Source organism: Phyllostomus hastatus, unplaced genomic scaffold, assembly GCF_019186645.2.
Source record: "Phyllostomus hastatus isolate PE091 unplaced genomic scaffold, TTU_PhHast_1.1 phas_contig_402, whole genome shotgun sequence".
NCBI lineage: Eukaryota > Metazoa > Chordata > Mammalia > Chiroptera > Phyllostomidae > Phyllostomus > Phyllostomus hastatus.
The window spans coordinates 14570445-14594954 of NW_025333873.1; the positions used below are offsets into that span (position 1 = coordinate 14570445).

The window sequence follows — 24510 nt, forward strand, 5'->3', positions numbered from 1 at the left end:
ACAGAGTCGCAGGTACACCCTTGCGTGGCAGGTAAACACGCTCCGGTTCCCTCCCGTCTTTGTGGTTCTGGATGTTAACCTCCCCACACATGGTCACAGCGCTTCCGAGCTCCCGTGCAACTATTTAGTAGTGTTTTAAAAGATTTTACTTATTTATTCTTGCAGAGAGGGGAAAGGAGGCAGAAAGAGAGGGAGGAAAACATCGATAGTTACGTCTTGCACGTGTCTCGACCCCAGGCCTGTGCCCTGACCAGGAGTCAATCCAGCAGCCTGTCGCGGTGCGGGAAGACGCCCAACCACGGAGCCACACCACACCTGTCAGGGCTCAACTGCTCGGTTTCCGAATTTATCTCTGGTGCGCGAGCACCACACAGTGGCCGTCACTGGAATTACAGTTTTTGAACCAGGCTGGCTCATTTCAAAGCCCTGAGACCTTCCCGACCCCAGGGCCACAGCCCCTCAGCCCTGACAACCGAGAGCAGATCCCCCGCGGCAGAGTGGGCGTCCTGGCTGAGCCAAGACCCAGCCGGGGATCGGTTTCATCGAGTCAGAAAAGGGGGACAACGTAAGATAAGAGAAGGGAGTGGGAAGAGGGCAAGGAGATAACAGGATACATCATCACAAACACACAGAATGCTCTCTGGAAGCTGAAACAGCTTTATTCCTGCTGCAGTCTGTACGCTGCCGCTCACTGGGACACGCCTAGAGCATCGTAAAAGGCTGAGAACTTATTCAAGTCAGCGGATCTGAAATCCACTGATCATCTTGCCCCTCCCTCTCTCCACCCAGACCCCACTCCCGGGGCACCCTTCGAAGGTGTGGTCCAGCCCCGCCTCTCTGGTCCCAGCCCTCTCTGGTCACCTCCGCAGAATGTCCCGTCACCCCAGACTGGAGTCAGGGGGCCCACAGCAGTGACCCTGCTCACTGAGGCCCTGGTGTGGTGGGGCCCGTCCGGCACGTCACCCCCAGGGTCTCACTCCACATCACCGCAACCCTGAGAGACAGCACCACCCCTTCTTTAGCAGGGCAACACGGAGAGATTTTTTTAAATGAGATTTGATTGATTGATTGATTGATTTTTAGAGAGAGGGGAAGGGAGGGAGAAAGAGACGGAGAGAAACGCTGATGGGCTGCCTCTTGCACACACCCCAACGCAGGCACGTTCCCTGACAGGGAATTGAACCGGCAACCTTTTCACTTTGCGGGATGACGTCCGACCCACTGAGCCCCCCACCAGTCAGGGCTCGACGGAGAGACTTTTTAAACTGTTCATGTAGAAAGCCCAGGACCGGCATTCACATCCAGGACTCCCCCCTTCACACCCTGCTACCTCTCTTTCCCAAACCCACCTTTTACCCGGACCTCCTGGCTCTTCCTCCCCACTGGAAGGGCGGGCCGCCCCTACGCCGCTCGCCTGCATCTCCCTGGCCAGGCCGTGGGTGCCCGGCAGGCTGGGTCCACGCTCTCCGCAGGGCCCCCAGCTCGGTCCCGAGCACAGCGCCCGGTCCAGGTGGCCTGGTCTGGCCTGCTATTTTCCTTTCCATGTAACTCATTTTTTTTTCAGTTAATAAGCAAATTGATTTAATGTTTAAATACTTAAATCTAGATGCACAGGCAAAAAGTGGCACACGTAAATTTCAAATCCGTTATAAAAACTTAGTGCTTTCACGGTGTGCTTTCAAAGAACACTTCACGTACAGTTCAGAAATGCGAGTTAAGGAGACAGTGTATGGAAGAGACAAAAGAAAAACAGAGCCCTGGCTGGCGTAGCTCAGTGGATTGAGCACAGGCTGCGAACCAAAGTGTCACAAGTTTGATTCCCAGTCAGGGCACATGCCTGGGTTGCAGGCCATGATCCCCAGCAATCGCACATTGATGTTTCTCTCTTTCTCTCTCCCTTCCCTCTCTAAAAATAAGTAAATAAAATATTTTTTAAAATCAAGCATTAAAAAAGAAAGAAAGAAAAGAAAAAAGATGACCTTTTCCATTTTTGTCCCTTCCTGCAACCGATTTTGAGGAAAAGTTTGATTTTATTCAAACAATTGTAATACAAATCTCAAAAGACAAGTAACTAATGCTCCTGCCCCAAATCCCCGGGGGAGAAAAACCACCGAGACGAACCACCAGGCAGGTCGAGGACGCTCAGCGCCAGCCCCCCACTCAGCGCCGGCCCCTTTTCCGAGACGGCGCCTCATTCCTGGGCCAGAACTCACGCACGCACAACTTTCCAAGAGAAGTGATTTTGTTTTCAAGCCTCAGTTTGAAAATGAGAGGAAGACAATAAGACTTCCCAGTCCCAACGCTCACAAGCACGGAACCGACACGAAATAAGACCTTGAACTAATCTGCAATGGTTCTTCCGGGAAGCACAGCGGCAGCCGCACTGTGCCGTTTGTGCAGCCGGCTGCTTTCTGCACGCTCGCTCCTCCGAGGGGGGAGAAGGCGGCGGGGGGGGGGGGAGACAGGAGGAGACCGTGTGTTCAAAACACAGGCGGGTCCCTCCCCAGCCAAAGCGAAGGCACACGCAGGACAAAGGTGACAGCCCCCCCGCACGCCCCACCCCCCCGCCCTGAACCAGGCCTCAACTGGGGGCGACGTGCCGGCCGCCTGCAGTCCGCCACGTGGGCTTTGGCAAGCGAGTTTCGCTCATGGGGAGAGACCCCAGACGTGGTTTTCACCCGTCTAATCGCAGCAAGACAGCACTGACAGAGCACTTGGACTTCATCAGTCGGAAGTTACCAGAGTGTAAGCAGCTGCGTCAGAAGCCAGATGCTGGCGCTAACTCAGGCACACCACACCGGGTCACCGTCCAGGGACCCGCACACGGGCTGTTCCCTTCGCCACGCTCGTCACGACAGTCATTCTCTGTCATTCCTCATGTGCAAGGACCAGAGAGTAGTCTTAGTTCCCCCACACCGAGACATTTAGATAGAATCTTACATGTTTTAAAAAAAATGTTGCCCTGGCTGGTGTGGCTCAGTGGATGGAGCGCGGGCCTGCGAACCAAAAGGTCGCCAGTTCGATTCCCGGTCAGGGCACATGCCTGGGCCAGATCCCCAGTAGGGGGCACGAGAGGCAACCACACATGGATGTTTCTCTTCTCTTTCTCTCTCCCTTCCTCTCTCTAAAAAATAAATAAACAAAATCCTTTTTTAAAAAGAGCCAGCCCGAGGAGCTTCCCTGACCGTCCTATCCCTCTGCGGTCACTCCGACGGCTGCACTCACCGGCGCGGCAGTCTCCCCCACAAACCGTGACTTCCCTAGACCTTGGCCGCGTCCGACCGTCTTTGCGTTTCCAGAGCCCCCCCGGCACTGCGCCTGGCCGGCAGGAACGAGCCCTGACGTCCCCCCTACGGCTCCCTGCGTGCCGGCCTGATCGACTAGTTAATCAAGCCCAGAAGGTGCCAGGGGCCGAGCCAGCAGCACAGCAGAGTCCGGCTCCACTGCCCGTCCCTCAGACAGCCCTGGGGCGGTCCCGCTGCCCGCCGCTCAGAGGCGGCCAGGCCGTCGACAAAAGCCCCTCCCTCCGAGGAAGGTCTGGGCCGAAGGCCGTCAGATGTGTGGCGAGTGTCTGTGTTACTCCCAGAGCCCCCAGGGGCCGGCTGAGGTCAGGGGAAGAACGCAGGGCAGGGGGCAGGCGGGGAGGAGCGGGACGCGGGAGGGGCAAGGCCCCGGCCTGAAACCGGCTCCCCTCTCGGAGGGCGGTTCCCCGCGGAGAAAACAAGGACGGAGTCATCGTCACCCTTTCTGTTGCCACAGCCCGGCCTGCCTACCCCACCCACACGCCGCCCCTGGGTTTCTGCCGAGCCAGCCGGGAACCAGTGCCCACGGCGGGGGGGAGCAGAGGTGGGGAGGGGCAGGCAGCCCTGACTGGTTGACTCTGCAGGTCCCTGCACGCTGCCACCCCCCTGTCACTTCCTATAGGCAGGACCTGGTGAACTTGAGGACACTTGGCAGAAGCAGTGATCTGGCACCTGTTGTCCCAAATAAGTAGGATGTTTATTCTGAAATATGCAGAGCCGGGCGCAGGTGCGACACTCGGCAAACACGGCCACATTCCGGCAGCTGCGGGCGCAGAGCGGGACAGGCAGGCCTGTGGGTCCCGGGGGGCTCGGCCGGCGGCGGACTCCCCGTCCCAGTTTCTAATTACATCTCCCACTCTAGAACAGGCTAGACAAGTAAATAAAGTCTTTTTAGAAGGCGAAGGGGACAGTTCCCGAGTGGGTCACTGACGTGCAGAGGTCACCTGCGTTTTCACTAGCGGGACTGGAGGCCGATGACGCGGAGGAGACGTCCCCCAGGGGAGACACCGAGCTCCGAGGCCCCGCAGGGCCCCGGGCCTCTGCTCGGGGTTGGGGGGGGGGCGGCTTCAGTCTCCCCGGAGGGGTCGGGTCAGAGCCGAAGCCCCGCCCCTCGGTGAAACTGGGTGAGGTGACACATTTGGAATGCCACTGGAGATGGCGTTTCCAGGAAGGCGCTGGGAGAAGGAGGGTCGAAGGGACAAGCCGTCCAAGGACCACGTTCTACAGAGGGGCTCGCTGATTCTGGGCAGTGGCGGGGCGGAGGACGGGAGACGACGGTGTGGGGAGGGAGGGGAAAAAGGAAAGAAGAGAGAAAGGAAGAAAGGAAGACACATTCAAACAACAAATCGTGGCCACATGGCCACGGTGCTCCAAACCTGTTCCACAAGCCGCAGGTTTCACGACCCAAGCAAGGCTTTCTTCCACGGCCAAGTGTCTCCCTCGTCCAAGGAAAACGGCCGTGCGCTTGGCCCTCGCCCCGGGCGTGCGCGGCGATAAATGCACGCCATTGTTACCCGCGGAGTCCCAGCCTCATGCCCCCCCCCCCCCCCCAGGACTGCGGTGCGTTTCACCTCCCGCCTGGCCCAGCCTCTTGTGCAGACCTGACCGTTCACTCTGGGAAACGCTTCCCACCCAGAGTGTAGCAAACCTTGCTAAAGGGAAGGAGAACGTTTCAGGGAGAACCCTTTCTCACCATCGGACCCAGAACAGTGTTTTCAAAGCGAAACTTCCGATCGCCAAGTGGAGACTTTTTCCCTCACCAGCTAACGAAAGGCAGTCTCCGCAGATTTCCCATCAGGGAAAATGTCTCGTCACCTCCAGGGCGGATCAAACCTACTCCAGTGAGGAAACAGACTATTGTCCTGGCACCAACGTTTTTTATTGTTTTACTTTGACTGGTAGGTATCGTTCAATTGCATGAAAGGCAACCCCAGGAGTGGCATGAAGGTCATTCCAGAAGCTTCCGGGGCCGCCCCGAGGCTCCCTAGGTGACCCCGAGGGAGCCAGCCGCTCAGCCCCGCGTCCGCCCAGTCCGGTGTCCACCTGGGCTCGAAGACTCTCCCTCCCTCGGTGTAAAGGCGGCGACGCCCCCAGACTTCACCTGCCACTGAGGCCAGGGAGTGGACACCCTTGTTTTAAATCTCCTGCCCACGCTGAGCTGCAGCTGCAAGGGAGAGATGTCTGACTCACGTCGCTCCCTCCTCCCTCCCGTTCACGCCGGAGCCTCGGGTTGTGAAACGGACCAAACCCGTCCCTGCCCCGTGCGACCACACAGGGCAACACCTCGCCGGAATGGTGCACTTGGCCGACGCCTCGCTGGAATGGAATCCGGCAGATGCAAGCACCGCGCTCGGTCCGAGCAAACCGAAAACCACTCTCGCAGCGAAGCCCAGATACCGCGCTGAGACAGGACAGCAGCCCGGGGACTAAACTCACAACCCGAATCCCAAAAGCACACACAGCAAGTCTCCGGTCCAGCCAGCCGGCGGTCACCGCCCTCGGACAGAAGGAACTCTGCGGGCCCCCCAACCCGTCCCGGGGACTCCCGTGCGCTCTCTGCCGCAGGAGACGAAGGGACGGACGCAACGGCGCTGCCGCCAGACCCAGGACCCTCGTCATAAAGTGCCTCCGCGCCCCCAGGCGTGATCGCTTTCCCTCCGTGATACGAGCCCCGGAAGGACACTGGAAGCCTCTGGCTCAGAGGGACAGCCCTGCCGGGGGCCGGGGGCTGGGGGCCAGGGGCCTGCTCAGAGCTGACAGGGGAGAGTCAGGAGGAGACGCAGGAGGCTCCCTGGGCCAGGGCTGTCCCGTCTCTGACTGCCCCGCGCCCTCCCCACGGGCCAACCGCCACACTGAGGGTCAGAAACTAAGGGAGCCACAAAGACATGGACCGTGTGTTGGAACTGGCTCTGCCACCCCCTGGAGAGAAGATGGGCCACCAAGGAAAGGCGCGGCCGCACCTGCCCACGACAGCGCGGGGGCGGTGTGAATCAGAGTGCTTTCTCCGCAAGAGCTGGTGGGGACAGAGAAGCACGCGGGCCCTGAATCTGTCGCTTTCTTTCAGCGCGGAGGCGCACGGCGAAAAAGCAAACGAGATGCCACACCTAGGCTCTCTGGGGGTGGGGGGGGTGGGAGAGGGGCTGCCGGGGCACTCTCTGCTGTCCGCAGAGACGACAGGTGCCAGGGCGGCTGCCCCACGACCTCCCGCCAGCACGGGGATTCAGAGGTCACCGCTGGCGGCAACGTGCTAGGCGTTTTGCACCCCTGGGGTCACCGCCACTTTAAAAGGCTCTCCCAGTACTCGCGGAGGGATGGGGTGCTCACGGTGGACCGAAGAGGCACCGAGCCGTCGCCCGTCACGCTCCTGCACGCGGACGGGCGCCCTGTCCTACCAGCGCTGCCCTGGGCGAAGGGCCCCCCGCTCAGGCCTGGGTGTCCGAACAGCTGTTTTCAGTTTATGATCCCACTCCTCTGCAGCGGAACACCCCTCGCCCGACAATCAAGACAAATGACTCCCCAGTAGCAAAAGTGCCCTTCGACGGTGGGCATTGTACCAGTGAGTCCACGACGGGACCCTGCTGATGAGAACCCTCAGGCGCTGGGACAGGCCCCCCTGGAGCGTAGAGAACGCCCTGGGTGTTTCGAGGTGCAGCCCATTCTCACCCCCCGCAGCTGGCCTCATCCCGATGCACCCACTGGCGCAGCCCAGGGCTTCCTGGGGGCCCCGCGCAGGGGGCACGGCCTCGCTAGGTGTGAACACAGGCAAGGTTTCTTGCCACGGTGCTCAGCGCAACACAGGCATTCCAAGGAGCTCCCGCTCTCTCAGGAACTGCCTGTCCTCTATTTGCTTTAGATCTCGAGGCCTGGAGAGGCCCTCACTTCCTATCGCTGACCAAATCTCAACACCGTTGTAAACCCTCAGACTTACAATCCAAGCAGGAGCTTGACCCCAGGCTGAGACGTGCACCGTATCCAGGACTGCGCCCTGGGTTGTGGCTCCGGACATGAGTGGGACGCATGATCCCAATGATGAGTTATTTGTCTCCACAAGAAACTGTGTTACATTTAGGATCCCCGGCTCGCCCACGAAAGCCTACGTAACGCTCCCACAATGCACCTGAAGACAGGGCCAGTGTGTTAGCCTGGACCCACCGCGAGGCCGTGGACAGGGCCGGCCCGCAGGTATCTGCCGGTGGAGTCACAAATCCCTGCAGGGGGGGCGGGCGCACGGCTGGCTCTGCGGGGTCTTCAGAGTCCCAGTGTATGCTCACCTCCCTCCCACCCCCCGGACTCCACCCCCGTTTTCCAGTCCTCTCTCCCCCCAGAGGGGCGCGTGCCCTCCCGGCTCACAGATTCCGAGGGCCGGCACCGGAGCACCGAACTGTAACGTTTCGGAGGGAACCGCTCCTTCCTGCCAAAACCACCTCAAGCAGCTCGTCATCGAGGCTGCACATGAGGAGGGGGAACCCGGTTAAGCTATTCCACGGTGAAACACTGGACGGGGACTTGCCCAGAGCTTCCTGACTCTTTAAAAGACGCCCGAGCACCCAAACCGCCGGCTTCGTGCGGAGCACAGAAAAACGGATCAAGCAGCTCTGCTGCCTGGGGCTGTTTCTGAACAGCTCTGCCTTTCTAAGCGACCTCCTTCCCGGCCATTGCTGTGAACACTAACGGTGTTTCACAAGTCTCAGCGCTTCCTCAGGTCCCGCGGTGGCGGCGGGGGTACCGATCAGCCGAACAGCGCGTCCAGGGACGTGCCGGGTGAGTCTGGCCCTGACGGCGGTTTCCCCAGACCGGAACACAAGCCAACCCGACGAGTCCTCGAAACACAGAGTCGCCGCCAACGGGCGCAGAAGCTGCGGGAGGGTTCAGAGGCCAACGCTGGGCCAGAATTCTGGGTTTCCCCATCCTGGTGTGGCCAGAAGGGTCTACTAGTTACCTTTAAAAAAAAAGTGTGAGGGGGGGAGGGAGTGCCGAGTATCCCCAATAAACCCTCACGTTTGTGGAGAACGAGCTCGGACTGAGAGCCCACGAATGTATCCTACCTAGAACGAGCAAGGGGACACCTTCAGAAACAGGAGCACGCCAGCGGCCTGCCCAGGGTCCCGTGAGTACGGTGCGCACGCCAGCGGCCCTCGGGCCCCAGCTCCGCGGAGTGTGAGCGCGGCGAGCACCCGCCGGGCCAGGGAGAGCGCACATCCAGACCCTCGGTTCCAACACACACTCGAACCGGGGGCCTGGCGCCAGCTTCAAAGGGCAGAGCCTCGTCCAGACCTGGCACAGCCCCCTGCCCTGGCAGGACGGGGCACCGACAGGTCAAGTCGGCACGGGGGTCTGGAAGGAGAAGCGAAACCGAATTCGCCTACAGCAGCTAACAATGCTACTAAGGCTCCTTAAGACTCGCCTCTAGCAACGTTTCTCTTCCACACGAACACGAACGCGCCGGAGGCCTCCCGCTAAAACCAGCCAGCACCCCCGCCCCCTGTCATCTGGGCTTCCGCCCCTCCCACCCGGGAGACACAGCAGGACAAACAAAGCGCCTGCCCGTGGGCCGGGCGCGGCTGCCAAGATCTCCGCGCACCCTGACGAGTGTTCATTGGCCCTGACGACGCTGCAGCACAGAGGGAGCTGGCCACTGCCGCCCTTCCCCGGGGGGACGAGGGGAGAAGGGCCAGCCAGTGCACCCAAGGGCTGGCTCCAGGTCACCAGTGTGTCAGGAGAGTGAGCATGGGACTTCCGTGGCCTCACTCACCGCCCCCCACGGTCTCTCCAGGGGCCCCTAACGACTCTGCTTCCCTAGTGCCCAGCAAGAACAGAAGCACCTGGAGGGCACGGGGCCAGCTCTCCCTGAAGGCCGTCCGTCGCCAGCACACTGAGTCCCACTGTGACATTTAACTTTAAGATCACGGCAGCCACCACGACATGACACGGAGTTTGCTTTTCCTCCGAGCAGCTCCCCTGCAGCGAACGCACTGTTTAATCAGGCCTCCAGCTTGGGACTGGGCGGCCCGGGACGTCTGCCCAGGGTCCGCGTGGCCAGCAGGTGCAACGCCTCCCGCTTCCTCACAGACGGGCGGACCCCGGTGCTGCGCCCGCCGGTCCCACAGACACGCGTCGCGGCTGCCTCAGCCATGACGGCCACGGTGAGAAGGGAAAGACGTTGTAGTGAAACGTGACACGGTTCTCGAGGATCTAGCTATGTGATCGGACCCCAGGCAGTGAAAAAAAAATTCTGCAGTAGTTAGCATCTAATGCAGTATATTTAGACTAACGAGTCCCGGCTGGTGTGGCTCAGTGGGCTGGGCACCGGCCTGGGAACCAAAGCGTCGCCAGTTCGATTCCCAGTCAGGGCACATGCCTACGTTGCCAGGTCCCCAGTAGGGGGCGCAAGAGAGGCAACCACACACGGATGTTTCTCTCCCCCTCTTCCCATCTCCAAAAATAAATAAACAAAATCTTAAGCAAAAAAGAAATAAATACCAGAACTCTAATCACTTAGTGAGGAGAGAGATTCCACTGAAAAGGAAAGGCAGAAATGAGCTAAGAATATGCTTGATTTTTCTTAATAGGTGCTGAAGATTCCCACCACCCAAGCGACCACCTGAATCGGACACGATTCTTCACTCGTCGAAGCCCGTGGTGGGAGAATCCCAAGCATGCTGTCTTCAAAGGCAGCGACATGAAACAGACCACTGCCCACGATGCTTGTATCTTACAGGCCCTTCCGAAACAGCCCCCACCGCTACAGGCACTGTTCCAGCCACCCGCACGGCAGGCCCGAGGGAGGCAGGGGACAGGCAGTCCGTCCACTCTGAACGGGGAGCCAGGCCCCAGGCCACAGGGCGAGTGGGCGCAGGCTCTGCCCCCCCGTGGGGCCCCACTCGGACGGCTCCCGCACTGCACTTCACGGGTTAAGTAAACGTACGGCGTGTGGACAAGAACGGTCTTGTGGGGAGGAGGGAGAGGACAGAAAGGGGAGGAGGACAGTTTCGTGACATCTGGGAAAACGCTGGACTTCCAGAAAATGTGAAGTAATGGAAAGAGAAAGTAAAAAGCCCAGCTGGCGCTGACGAATGGGAAGAAAGGACGGGGCTGAGGAAATAGTGGCCATTTCTTCTCCGACAGTCCTGCCCCTTCACACACTTCACGACGTGTGGCTCTGCCCCGCCTTCTGGGCCGCGCCCTTTCCCCCTGTTCCTCCGCAGAGAAAGGAAGACACGCGGAACCGTGCACCCAGCAGCCGTCAAACCCCTGGGCTCCTGCACCACCCGCGCAGGGCAGGCAGCACGGGTGTCCGCGGACTCCATGACCTACCTTGGCTTCATCATTAATGTCCCAAGTGAAAGAAATGGCATTGTAAGCAATCTCCTCGATGTTGCTGATGGTGTTGAAGCTCTCCTTATAGTCGGCTGCAGGGTGACAGAAAGAAAAAAGCAGTTGTGATTTTTTATTCTAACACGGGATCGCGGCAGTTTAAAGTAAGATTCGGTTTTTCCCATCATCACCCGTGGATGACTTAAATGAACATTCTGTTGGGTGGGAAGGAGCTTAAAAAGGAAAAAAAAAAAAGAACTTTTGTAATAGAGGCAAGCTTAGGTGTAATTTTATCTCGCTATGCCAAAGTGAGGATATTCAGGTCTACAAAGGGCCAAACAATGGTACTAAAGGCCACAAACTAGCCCAGAGGACCCAGTGCACAAACCAATTCTTTCAAGTCTCTTGAACAGAGAACACGAACATTCCAGGAGGGAAAGAAAAAGAGCGACACTCAGATTCAGAGCCACCTGATGACACAGATATAATCAGAAGGTCCCAAAGACGTTACCCTGCAAAAAAGTTGCAGATCGAAAAGCGGACACTCCTAGGGGAGCCGGTCATGCAGCTCTGGCCCCCCAGCGGCAAGGGAGAGCCACCGGCGGGGGGGTGGGGGGTGGGGGGGACGGGACACCCGTCCCTCTGAGGGAAGTAACGTTGGGAGCCCTGACTCCTGCAGGCCAACGGCAGTGCGTGGAGAGCGGATCAGTATCTGGCGCAGGAACTCAAATGCTTTCGGCAGGAAGCTGCTCGCTGCCAAAAACAATGGGATTTGGAGGAGGGGACGCCGCGCCCCCGGGAACGAAGGCTCGGGCTGCTCACCGATGTCAATGCACCTCTGCTTGGCCGTGTGCTGCCGGGAGTGCCAGTACTTCCAGTGCCTCAGCTGGTCCTCCCTGCTCTTGTCTTCGGCGAACACCACCATGATCACGCTCTGCGGGGGAGAACCCGTTACCACACACACGGGCGCCTTCCGCAAAGCTGATGCGGTCAGATTCCACAGGCGGGGCTCACGGCTGCCGCTGGCGACCGCTCGGAGCCGCCTCGGGCCTGGAGCCGCGGAGCCGCGACAGCGGTGGTCCCCGCGGGCGGCGCCGGGAGCCGGACTCACCCGCACTTTGCTGATGGGGTGGTGGATGCCTTCCCTGCTGCCCACTTCCTTCAGGGTGACCGGGTAGAACTGGCCTTTGTTCAGGTATGTCATGGTGCTGTCTCCCGGCTTCTGCCGCAGCGACTTGGAGGCTTCCAGCGTATACTCGAAGTTGTTCCTGGGGGGGCGAGAAAGTTCACAGGCATGTGGCCCGCTCCCTCGGAAGCTTCCTGGGCGCTCTAGCTCGGTCTCGCCACGCGCGAGTGTGGGTTTACGACACGAGCAGGGAGCCAGGAAACGTCCCGCTGACCGCTGGCTACTTCTGCCGCGATAGATATAATAATTTAAATAAGCAGCATGCAACTCTCCAGCCCCACAGAGGCGGGACGACAAAATGCCTGCGGAAATTCCATGGAGTGGGCCTAACGATGAGAGGTTCGGAGGCCGGGGATATCAAAGACACGACACTAACAAGTGAAAGGACATCTCCCGGACGCGCGGCCAGCCTGGTACGTGCGCAGCAAAGGCCGAGGACAGGCGGCTGGCAGCCCTCCGATGGGATCCGATCGGGTCTGCACGGCACCTTGTGGTTGCTTCTGCCTGTGACTTACACGGCTTCAGAGGGCACTCCTGACTCTCTACATTCCCTACCGCCTCAGGGCCCACCCCAACAGCCCCTGAGGTTGTTTAATCACCAGGGGTCGGCAGACTCCCCCCCATTTCTATAAATAAGGGTATTTCTGTAAATAAGATGGAAACCGTAGCGGAGGCCAGACACGCCCTTTGGTCACACGCATCCAGAGCCGCGTGGGTGCTGCAGCTGCAGAGCTGGGCGGCTGCAACAGCGGCTGCAGAGCCCACGGGACTGCAGCCCGGGCCACCCGACCGGCCGGCCCTCCCTCCGCAGGGAGAGTCCGCCCCGGCCCGCGCCCTGCAGGCATTCGGGTTTGTGACCTGCTCATCTTGAGGCAGGTCTTTAAGGGAAGTCTTGATTCCCATGAAAGCCTCCACTTTTAAAGAAAACCTTTTCTACTTCAAAATAGACACACATAAAAAATGCATAAAACAAAATTATAAAATGAAATCTTAAACTCCAAAAATCTGAAAGTGTTTTTACAGCATATTGTGCCGTGCATAATGGACTGGATGTCCATGTTTTCGGCCCAAACTTTCAGGGAAAAAAGTCTTTTGTTTTAATTGTTTAATTCAATTTTTTAGTTGTAGATACTTCTTTTTTTGTATTATAAAGGAACTTTAGCACTTATTTTTTTAACATACTGTGGAACAAGAAATTCTACGTAACAAATAATTACAAAACATAAGTCAGACACAGAGTACAAAAAATGTTCTTTTTTTTGGCTTCATGTCTAATTTTTATTCTGGAATGTAAAGGCCTTCTGAATTAAAAGTACAGCGGACAGATGATATTGTATTAGTTTCAGGTACAGAATGCAGTGAGATTTCACACGTACGTATATACCTTACAAAGGGGTCACCACAAAAAGCCCACTGCCATCTATCACTGTACGAACTTACTGTGATGTTAACAACACTCCTCATGCTGTACTTCATATCCCCGTGACTGAGTTGTAAATTTGACGTACACAAAATTCTATGTACCAGTGACAAGTCAGTACTGCCCACATGGAATCTACACCCTTACTTTTCCCCTCAAAAATTTGGGCAAAAAAAAAGTGAGCATTATACGCGGCAAAATACGGTATGTCCATTGTTAGCTTGGTAACTCTTCACACTCCCGGTGTGAGATGCCATTTTGTGAGGTTTAAAAGAAGCTATCGGGTCAGAAAAACATCGACTTTGTTTATTTTCTTCTTAGTGAGGCTAACTGAAAAGTAAAACCCTTTATCCACCTGATGTTATTCCTAAATGCTCACAGAATTATACACGTTGGGAAACAGGCTTCGGGGACCTCAGAGATCTAACTTAGTGCCCTCGTCTCCTCTTCTAGGCCCCATCCCCCGACCGTCACCCGAGGAGAAACCAGAAGGAAGAAGAAGCCCCGACACCAGGAAGGAAGGAAACGAGGAACACAGTGCAGAGCCCATGAGCAGCGCACGTCTGCGGCCAGGGGACGCCCGGGGCGCAGCCGCCGCGGCGAGACACCGGTGAGAGCCCGCTAACACCACCGTAGATTGTCCAGTATCCAGTTAGCGAAAGAGAACTAGGTCATAAAAGCCGAAAGGTAAAAATCAAATTAAAAGGCAACTATTACCCAGAAACACTGTCAAAAACATAGTCCTCTGAGTTCATGCCAGGCATCCGCAGACTGAGGTCCGAGGGGAAGAAAACCTGAAACATCAATGTCATGAGCCACAGCGAGGTAACCAGTTGTCAGGTTTGCTGCAGGCCAACACTGGGTGCAGCAGATAGCCCGCAGCTCACAGCAACCTACTCTGCTTTCGTCACTCATTTGCAAATAAAAATTTTAACTGTCCCTGGCTGGCGTAGCTCAGTGGATTGAGCGCGGGCTGCGAACCAAAGTGTCGCAGGTTCGATTCCCAGCCAGGGCACATGCCTGGGTTGCAGGCCATGGTCCCCAGCAACCACACATTGATGTTTCTCTCTCTCTCTCTCTCTCCCTCCCTTCCCTCTCTAAAAATAAATAAATAAAATCTTTAAAAAATTTAACTCTAGGAAAACAAAAAAAAATTAAAAAGAAAGAAAAAGAGCACACGCCACTCAGTTGAGTTAAAACCATCTACGTGCGCACTCCCACAAAGCGCTTCACTCACCCCCTTCCTGTCTCTCCCACGCACCCTGGTGCTGTCCCATTCCAGAATCTGCAACCAGACTCCCCTGAGCTTGGGGGTCGGCACCATCACTGCACCAAGTCCGGGCAGGGCACCAAGTGCACACACGGCTGACGGACGGGTGCACTTGCCCGGGAGAACTGACTTCTCCACCCCTGACCCCGTAAGCGGAGGGGGGGATACTCCCCCGCCCTGCCCTGTCCTTAAATAGTTCCGGACACCTTCAGTGTCTAACTTGGACCTGAGTGAGGTGTTCCTCGCCCCAAAACCCCTCCGAGTATTTGCGGTCGTTTGTAAATCTCACACCACACACCTGTGAGCCAGACCCACCTGCCTCCCGGGTCGGTTCTACCAACCAAGAAACACCCAGCAAAGAAACACGGGGCCAATCGCGTTAGATCTCGGCCGGTGCCCTGAGCCTGTTTTGGGCCAGGACAAAAGCCGAAAACAGACTACGTGGACGTATCTGTTGCTGACGGAAAACTATGTGTGGGGCTCTCTTTCTCCTTCTCCAGCAAATCACTTAGCTGAAATCGTTAACTGTTAACTCAGCTGCTGGTAAGATTAGCCATGTGCCCTTGACGATAATGTCTGGTTTTATGGGTTTAGCTTACAACTTACACCCATGGGCCTCTTCTCTATTAAAAAATCCCACTGTTGCTCCTAATCCACTCACTTCGGGCTGAGTTTCAGGCTTACATAACGAGGACCAGGGGGAACCCGACACTGAGACAAACACACAGCCGTCTGAGGGAGACGCCGTGGCTCCCGTACCTCCTGCACGCCGTCCTTGAAGGTCTCCGAGAAGGTGGAGTCCGGAGTTCGCCGCTGCGCGTTCGGGGCCTGAGCGCCAGAGCCGAAGTGGTCGGCACCGAGGTTCCGGTCGAACACCAGCACGCGCTCGGCGGGCTCCGGGTGGTACACGGACGGAGGGATCCCCACGGCGAAGCCGTGGGTCTGCGCTTCTGTTTTGATGGAGTGGGTAGGCATCGTTGCTATGGAGACGGTGACTGTCGTATCAGGGACTGTTAGGTGGCCTCTCTTGTCGATGCCCAGCTGGTTGCCGTGGGGGAGGACGATGTTGAACGGCACGTTTTTCAGCACTTGCACCCTGTTCTCTCCGGCGGCAAGGAGGGGCTGCTCGGCCACATGCGGCATGCTGTTTCTTTAAGAAAAAAAAATAAATAAACCTCTTTCAGTGCTGACACAGTTCTTTGACAATTTTTTTTAATCGTCACCTGAGGGTATGCCAGATGCTGTTGGAGGGAGAGGAAGGTGGGGGGAAGGGGGAGAGAGAGAGAAACATCTGTGTGAGAAAAGCTTCGATCAGCTGCCTCCTGGACACGCCCCACGCAGGCACCACACTCGCAGCCTAGGCATGTGCCCTGACCGGGCATTGAACCTGCAGACTTTGGGTGCACGGAACAATGCTCCTAACAACTACACCACTCTGCCAGGGTGACAATGTTTACTTTCCTAGTGGCACTGGGCCGCGGGATCCTGTGCAGTGATTACAATACACGCGTGGTAGAAACTACAGACACAGATGCTGGAGCATGAGGAGATGGCTTCTCGGGGACAGGTCCATGAAACTCAAAAGTGTTAAGTAAGATTTCATGTGAACACCGAGAACGGAGAGCTCTCCTCGGCTACACTTTATTCCCAACAATTCTAGCAACGTCACCGAATTTTACTAGAACCCTGAAGCTGCTGCAAACATGGCTGGTCGGGTCAGTCCAGAAAGGTGGCTCCCACACAGACTCCGAAGTCAGGCTCCTCCGGTTCAAATCCGGTGTGACCTGGAGCCAGTCATTCGCCGCTGAGCACCGACACACTCTTCTGTGAGATGGGGACAATAATCATGTCTGTCCCCAAAACGTTCTGAGGAGGACAAACGAGTTGGCACTGAAAAACAAAGGCGTGCAACAACCCCTGGCACACAGGGGTCGAGAAGTGTGAGCCGTTCCTGGTACGTACGCCTGTTTGGCTTTCTCTTTCGGCGAAAGGAAACTTATGACTACACTGCACCAGCAGATAAAATACCTGCATAAAGTGACGTTGCTCTAATAAATATCCTGGGCCATGTAAGACGATGTCTAGTCTAGAGTAAAATTAATAGATTTTCAAAGCCACCTCAAATCATATAGGCTGATACTTTTAGGAAAAAAAATCAATCTGGCAACTTAGTACATTTCAGGATTGACAACATGTCAAACTGTTTAAATGCACACCCAAGAATGTTTCCTAAGGAAAGAGAAAAAAAAAACTACCCAGAAAATGAATCATTGAGCCTTTGTGACAGTAAAAAAAAACACTGTACATGGAGGGTTAGCAACAGGGAAGCGGGAGGAGGTGAGGGGGGGAGGTATGAGAATAAGTAGCATAGATGGTAGGTAGAAAATAGACGGGGGAGGGCAAGAATAGTATGGGAAATGGAGAAGCTAAAGAACTTATAGGTATGACACATGGACATGAACTAAAGCAGGGGAATATGGGTGGAAGAGGGTGTGCAGGGTGGAGGGGAGAAAATGGAACAACTGTAATAGCATAATCAATAAAATATATTCAAAAAACACAAAAACCACTGTACAGCCTTCACGTGAAGTACAGCCGGTTCCAGAGCAGCACGTGAGACCTTGACCCCCAGCTCACGTCGTGATTTGGCCCAAAGAAGCGCTTATCAGCAGCTCCAAACAAATAACAGAAAACAAAACAAAATACTGTAGCAAAAAATAAATCTAGGAAATCAACGTATAAGTTGAGGAAGACAGAAGAGTGGACCGAACACAGGAAATTACGCTGGTAACTGCCCAAGCCCACAGCGGTCCGTGGGGCCTCACGTTATTTCCCTGCTGGTGCTGCGTCTGAAACGTCCGTAACAAAAAAGTAGGAAATAAAAGCCGTAAGCCCCTTTGCCAAAGGGCGATTCTGATGATGAAAGCAGCACCACGCACACACGCAGGAAGCACACTACGCAGGAGACAGCTCGCCGCGGAGCCCTCCCCGGGCAGGCAAGCGCAGCGCGGGACGCGCAGACCGGAGCGCGCGGCCGCGCACACGCCGCCAGAGGGCGGGGTTCTTCGGGGCGACCCTTCCTCCTGTGGCGATCTTGTACCCCTCTAGCACTGACAGGACGCAGGGCAACTATGAAAGTATATTTTAACTTTTTTTTAAAGCCTTCGTTGATTTTTTGAAAGCTTTAACCTGAAATACTCAAAAAGTAACCTCAGCAGGAATTTGGAAAGCAGCTGAAGGCACCGTATTCGCTCGGCATTTCTGAATGGACCCACCACTGCCTGCAGCCACACCCCCCCTGAACGGAACAGCCAAGACAAGGAAGCTTGAAGTTATTACTAAAAACACCCCTTTGGAGGAGGAGAAAGTTCATGCTTTGTTTTGCAGAAAAGGCAACTGCGCCTAGAGGAACCGGTACCTTCTCCGAGCAACGGAATCCCAGTGAGTAAGGGGCAACGCGGTAAGGAAACCCGCGCAACGCCCCGGCCTCGTCCGCGTGCGCTTCTTCCCCGGAACGAACTCCCGACGTGCTTTCAGACACCTGGCATTTTCCAGGAGAACTATTTCACGCTCGACATTGGACGTTACCTTTTGCTGTGGTCTGCCTCCGGGTGCTCAACCTCGGCCTTTGCTACCGATGACCTCCTCTCTCTGGGAACCTGGGACAGGAACACACAGGACAGTAATTTAACCCTTACGTAGGGAGGCAGAGATAGATACAGCCTGTTCTTTCCGGCCAGTCCGGGCCTTCGTGTCATCCACTAAATGCATCCGAGCGCCGGCTCTGGGGGCAGGGTGAATGAGGCGGCCTCGGCTCTGCAGAGCCGACGGGCTGGTCACCAGGTGGCAACGTGAAAACCAGCTACTGCTCGGCTGGACAAGCTCAGGGCCTCGCACCCCTTCTGCCCCTGAGGCTGGGTTTCGTCTCTTCAAGGAAATACTCCTGGCCTGGCTCTACCCATGCGTCTACACAAGGCAGTGGACGAGGAGCTCCTGGAAACACTACGGGGCTCTCTCCACCCTCCCGCCGCTCTTCTCGGCCACCCCTCCTTGCAGACCCAACGCCCAGTCGCAAGGATCGGCCGTGTGAACAGTGCATTCCCTGAGACCCAGGTGCCGGCTTCAGGAATCCATTTCTCTAGATGTCGTGGAAATCGTACGGTCCGTGAGGCAAGGGACAAATCGGATTCAGGCTGCTCTACCCCTTCGTGGTCTCTGCTCGTCCCTGCCCGGGAGGTGGAGGCAGGCAGGCAGGCACCCCGGGGGCGTGCTGCAGACCCCCACCCAGCCGAGCCTGCTCCCAGCGCGTCCTCCAAAACTGCCAAAATGGGGTGCGGGACTGGTTTCCCATGTGCACGAAGGAATCCTACTCCTGCCTTCTTATTTTACCCGCAAAGAAGGAAAAAGTATTGTTTCATGTACGAGCGATGTGCTTTTAGAGCTTCATCGAAACTGTTATGTGAAAATGACTGATAGTGGCACCTAAAAACCTGAAACATTTAAAACCCGGTCATTTAAAAACAACAAACAAACAAACCCCCTACACCCATCAAAAGCAGCCTGACATCGAGAACCGGTAAGACTGTCTCCCTTAGTGAACAGACACGAAAATCCCTCTCCTCCTACTACGTAAAACACCTCCAGGAAACACACAGAGACGCTGCAGTCGGGGTCATCATGCCACTTCCTGGCACTGACCGTGTGGGTCTGCTCCCCACTCTCCGAAGTTTCAGTTACAGACATGCAACTTCAAACTTCGTAATGAACACCTAGGAACTTAGGGTTTTTACACTGTGTTAATAAAACAAGCCATAAAGGGAACAGATTATATAACAAGTTCCACTTCAAAGGGACTTTAGCGGCTGCACTTCCCAGACGAGGGTCTCCTGCAGCGTCATTAGGTACGATGCAAGTCTCCGTTCATATTCAAAGAAAAAAGATGCTTACCTCACTCTCTGAAACAGGGGCTGACCACATGATCTCCTATCAGAAGATATTAAGCCTTTTGTTTGGGTCCCATCCTAACTATCTTCTTTGCCTTTTTCCCTTCTGTATTCCTCGTATTCAGGAAAGACTACGGGGCCAGAACATAACACAACGGAGGCAGCTGGCTGACCTAGGACTCAGGGGTGACCAACCCATCTTTACCGGGGGCCACATCAGCCTCGCGGTTGCCTTGAAGGGGCCGGATATGATTTCAGGACTGTTTAAATGTAACTACCCTTAACTGCTAAGGAGCTGAAATGACATTCAGCCCTTTGAGGCAGCCGTGAGGCTGATGTGGTCCCCGGTGAAAATGAGTTTGACACCCCTGATCTAGGTGGCAATATTAAGGAGTTAATTGTCTTGTTACATTAGGTCTTCTAGAGGTGTGGGAGTTTTAAAAACAAAAATGATGACAAACTGGAATACGGAGCCATCCTCCCGTATCGGCTGCTGGGCAGAACAAGGAGCCGCCACAGTACGTCAAGCAAGCAAAGCGCAGCCCACAGCAGACGCGCGGCACGGCCGAGGCGACAACCTGGGCACAGACCAGACCAGGCCTGAGATCCTGGCTGCCACAGACACGCGCTGTGTGGCCGGGGACCTTGACTGTTCCCATCAGGGACCCTGCAGGGGCTCCGGAGGCATCGGAAGTGGCGCGCACACTGTGACCACACCCGGTGCAGCACCAGCAGTCTGTGAGTGGTGGCTAGTGCCGCGGGACAGTGTCCATGATGCGAGTCAGTGGTGTCGTGTCCGTGGACACCACATAAAACTCCAGGCAGGGCACAGACTATACTGAACTAAGACTCATCCAGATCTCCAGAAACAGGCAGCAAAATGGATCCTGACCTCAGAACTAGACGGTCCAAGACTGAAAAATAAGGTTGGTTCGTTTTTCATGAGCCGTACAGTCAAATCAAAGCCAAGCCTCTACAACACCGTGCGGGGAAAAGGCCATCGCTTCGCTCTGACTCCACAGGGACGAACCACTCACTGCGCCCAGGTGGCGCAGGGTGGCGCTAAGGACCACCTTCGGGGAAACGTCCGGGCCCCGCAGGACACAGCGACCGGCTTCTTCCGCGGGAGCCTCACCTTTCCCCTGGAGCCAGAGCAGCTGGCTGCGCCGCACGTCTCGGAAACAACCCTTTGATTCCATGAGCGCAGACTTTTCAGCTTTGAACCGTAGTAATTCAAAGTACTCATTAAACTATTATAGTCACTACAGAGGCAACTTGCATTACCCTCTCCCAGCAAATTACTGTTTTCCGTGCGGTCGGACCCAGCGCGGAGGGGGGGGCGGGGACCGCCGTCGCGAGAGCAGGCAGACCCACCTTGTAGTAGTCGTAGAGCAGGCCCAGCGCGGCCGCGCTGTCCTCGTCCCCGTTGATGCTCATCATGGCCTTGGTCGCCGCGGTGAGGGGGTTCTCCAGGAAGGACTTCCAGGCTTCGTCCTCACTCGTGTAGGGGCGCCGCTGCGGGTAAAGCGCTTCATTCTGAAGAACCAGCACTGGCCGCTTGCTTCAGGGGAAAGAAGAATACTCGCGTCAGGCTTCCCTGCTGCCAGGCATCCCAAGCTAATTTTTAAAGCACCAATTCATGGTGTTGCGATAAAACTGCCCATTGTTTCCCCAACGGCCCTGCAAGGTAAATTAAGACGAGACCAGAAGACGGAGACCAGAAGACTGCCCCCTTCTGGCAGGGCCCCCCATGGCAGGCCAGGGCCCACCCAGTGAGATGCAAGGAACTGAGGCAACCAGCGAACCTGCCGTTCATCTCCACAGGGGACTCAGGATACACTATTTGGCAGGGGGGAAAAAACAAAAACAAAAACAAAAACAAAAAGACAACACTCCCAGAAAACTCGGGCTATGCAAACACTTCACAGAAGCAGACGCAAGGACGGAGTAAGGCGACGCAGCACAGGCAGTCTCTTCAGCCCATGCAGTCAGGACTGGGTCCTCTTGCTGCTACACGCCACTCCCCGCTTCCTCCTGCGGCCGCCGGCCGCCAGCGCTCTCCCGCCTGCACGCAGGGGCCGGGGAGGAGGGGGCGGAGCGACCAGGGCTACTTCATCCACCCCTCGGGGGTATGTGAGAAAGTTAGAATATTCTACTGATTACCAGCAGATTGAGCGTGGAATGTGGCCACAGGGGACTGTAAATCAATGAGGACGCACCACCTTCTGGCAGAGGAGCCAACTGTTTATCTTAGAGATAAACACTAAAGAATCTACAACAATAAATGAAGACACCCAACAAAAGGATCTGTAAGAAAAATAGGACGGGGGGGAATCTGTTTTTTAAAAAATCTTTTTACCAGTTTTCTACGCTGAGCAACAACTGTTTCATTTTAACACTGTACTTTGGTGGGAAACATCCAGAAAAATCACCATGGTTATTAGTAAACTCTTATGGAAGATTTGATTCAAAAGATGAAAGCAAACACTACTGATTCCAAAATTTGAAATGTACACAGTCTCAACAACTGTTCAGTTGGTCCTATTGAGTAAGTCAATATAAAGAAAAAGTGGAACACCAACTCCAGTGAAGTGAAGCAGTTTTTTTTTTTTTTAAGGAAAAGAAGTGTAAATGTTCAGGGCTACGCTGAATGATCACTATTCTAACAAGCAAATTTAAGGATCAGTTCTCATTGCAACACACAAATTAAATATGTCAACTGCCTAAAGGTGACCTACCTACTCTAAAAGTGAATGTAGAAAGACCTATTATCTTTTCAAGTAATCAGCAAAGGTTAGGGTTTGGCAGCCACCCAGGTCCTTTAAAAACAGAAACATATTTTTAAAAATAGAGAACATCTTTGAAGAGGGGGTTTGGGGAATCCAACTTCATGTATCCTCAGTCAAAATCAAGTCTTAGTTCAAAGCCAGTGCTCCTCAGCCGTAGGCACGAAGTCATAGGAGCTCATATTTGGAGGAAAAAGGAGTCTTGAGGTGGTGTGCTATTTTAACACTGAACAAACACGGTGGGTTGTTCAAAAGAGACAGGTTGTTTAAAAATGGAAACTATTGGCACAAGGCTCGAATTAAAAAAGCACATCGACATATATACAAAGGGGTCCCCCCCAGCGCGGCCAGCAGCAGCGCACAGCAGCGAGGAGCCAGTGGCAGGCACCTGGGGTGATTTGTTGGTGCTAAGCTGTTATTAATAGTGTAATAGCTACTTGCACAAGATTATGACAGCACTTGGCTCATTCGATTCCCATAATGCTCGTTGTTCAGCTTCCCTTCTCCCACGCCTAGCCCAAACCCGTCAAAGCAACAGAAAATAAAGTATTTTTTTTGCAAATCGTTTTGTGAGTGATCACCCTGAAGGTGTCTTTCCATTTCCCAAGGGTGCCTAAGACCAACATTTTAGCTTTGGAAAGTTGCCTTATCTAAACTAGGCGTTTGGGAAATAAACGTGCAACCAGCTGCCTTTGCCTCCTTCCTCCTGTGACAGGCTGTTGCTAGTCCCTGAAGGCTCATCACTGCCTTGGGGGATCACTCCGACCATTCCTCAGTGATCTCTCCAAGACTTCCGGAAGACTTGACTCCACGACGTCATTCAGCTGCATGTTCTACAACAGACGGTCAATCTATTTGAGGTATTCTGCACACAACATCTAACCCACTCAACCAGAAAAAGGCACCAACAACACGATCCCAGGCAAAAAACTCTAAAACAGGGAGGGGACCTGCCCGCCCCTGAGTCACAGAGCTGAAACCAACTGATTCGGTTCGGTGCAATTTACTTAAAAAAAAAAAACAAAACATTTTTAATGATTGAACAATTTCATATTTACAGGAAAGTTGCCAAGAAAAATAGAGAACTATCCCTCACCCAGTGTCCCCTAATATTAACGTCTTACGTTACCACCTTACATTTATCCAAATGTTTCTATCATCACAAACTCCAAAAGGCACATTATTAATCCAGTACTTTCAAGAGTATCACCCTGATTTCGAAGTTTCGTCCTCCGGATATTCTGAGCGTGTTTAATTACAGTAGGTGTAATTACCATCAGTGATGCAAGTGGCAAGGAACTCCTACAGCGAGTTTCTCACTCGCACAGCCAGCCAGGGAAAGAAAATGCCAGGACTCCCGCAGCACTTCAACTTTTGCCTGGATTTCTGCTTTCGGAAGCTCTCCCGGGCGGCCCAGGGGCACGGCCGCGCGCCGAGATTACCCGGAGACCTCTACCTGTCCCGCCGCGGAGCGCATCGCAGGGAGCTCCAGAGTTCCACCGAGCAGAGCAACCGACGGCTCCCGGTGGGAGCGCCGGGGCGAGGGGCGGTCCGCGAGTAGAGCCGCAGCCCTCGAAGGGCGCCCAAATCTCGTCCCGCGCACCAGGGCCACCAGGGAGCAGAGAGGAGGGCGCGCCCCGGAGGTGGTCACCCTGATGAGGACGCTGAGGCGGGGGAGGGGGACTCTACGGAGTCCACTCGCCAAGGCAAGGGTCCCCCCCCCGCAGGGCCTTCGGCAGAACAAAGGCAGGGGGAGCGCGGAGGGGCAGAGAAGAGAGCAGACCACAGGACGCGCGACCCCCGCCCGCTCGGCATCGCGCCCGCCCGCCCCCGCTCCGCCCGGCCTCGCGGCAGGTGCGGCGGCCAGGCGGCAGCGGCCGCCCGGGCAGCCGGGCCGGACTCCGCACGCCGGCGCCCCACTCACTTGTCGTACTCCTGTGTCATCGCGCTCGTTCGCCGCTGCCGGGCCGCAAAACTGGACTTTCGGGTTGGGACAGTACACCCGATCCGGGGGGAGGCGGCGGCGGCGTCGGCGGCAGGTCCGGAGCGGCGGCCCCGACGGGTTGGGTTCGCTTTTCTCGCTCTGAGCCGGTCCGCGCGGGCTGTGCTCGCTGGGCGCCGGTGCTCCGCCGCCCATTGGCTGGCGACGCGCCGGCTCGGGGCGTGGCCTCGGGGCGGGGGGGCAGGCAGCGCCTCCTGATTGGCTGGCGCGCGGGGTACCGGGACCCGGGCGATGGTACCGAATGGCGGGGCGGGGATAGTATCCGCGCCCGTGTGGCTCTCGGTACG

General features: G+C 55.7%; 1 protein-coding gene across 4 annotated transcripts in view; it reads right to left on the reverse strand.

Annotated features, from left to right (window-relative positions):
• Positions 1 to 24294, reverse strand: part of GRHL1 (grainyhead like transcription factor 1) — a 34091-nt gene extending 9797 nt beyond the window's left edge. For 2 of the 4 annotated variants that reach the window (XM_045844711.1, XM_045844709.1), the window contains exons 1-8: positions 24146 to 24294; positions 20810 to 20996; positions 18081 to 18151; positions 15252 to 15642; positions 13940 to 14016; positions 11728 to 11884; positions 11439 to 11550; positions 10617 to 10711 (exon numbers count right to left, since the gene is read on the reverse strand). In XM_045844711.1, coding sequence (XP_045700667.1) covers positions 10617 to 10711; positions 11439 to 11550; positions 11728 to 11884; positions 13940 to 14016; positions 15252 to 15642; positions 18081 to 18151; positions 20810 to 20996; positions 24146 to 24165 — 1110 coding nt within the window. In that variant the 5' untranslated portion in view covers positions 24166 to 24294. Of the gene's footprint in view, positions 1 to 10616; positions 10712 to 11438; positions 11551 to 11727; positions 11885 to 13939; positions 14017 to 15251; positions 15643 to 18080; positions 18152 to 20809; positions 20997 to 23495; positions 24092 to 24145 lie in introns of those variants that run through there. The other 2 variants (XM_045844713.1, XM_045844712.1) reach the window with 2 other exon arrangements.
• Positions 24295 to 24510: the final 216 nt, after the last annotated feature.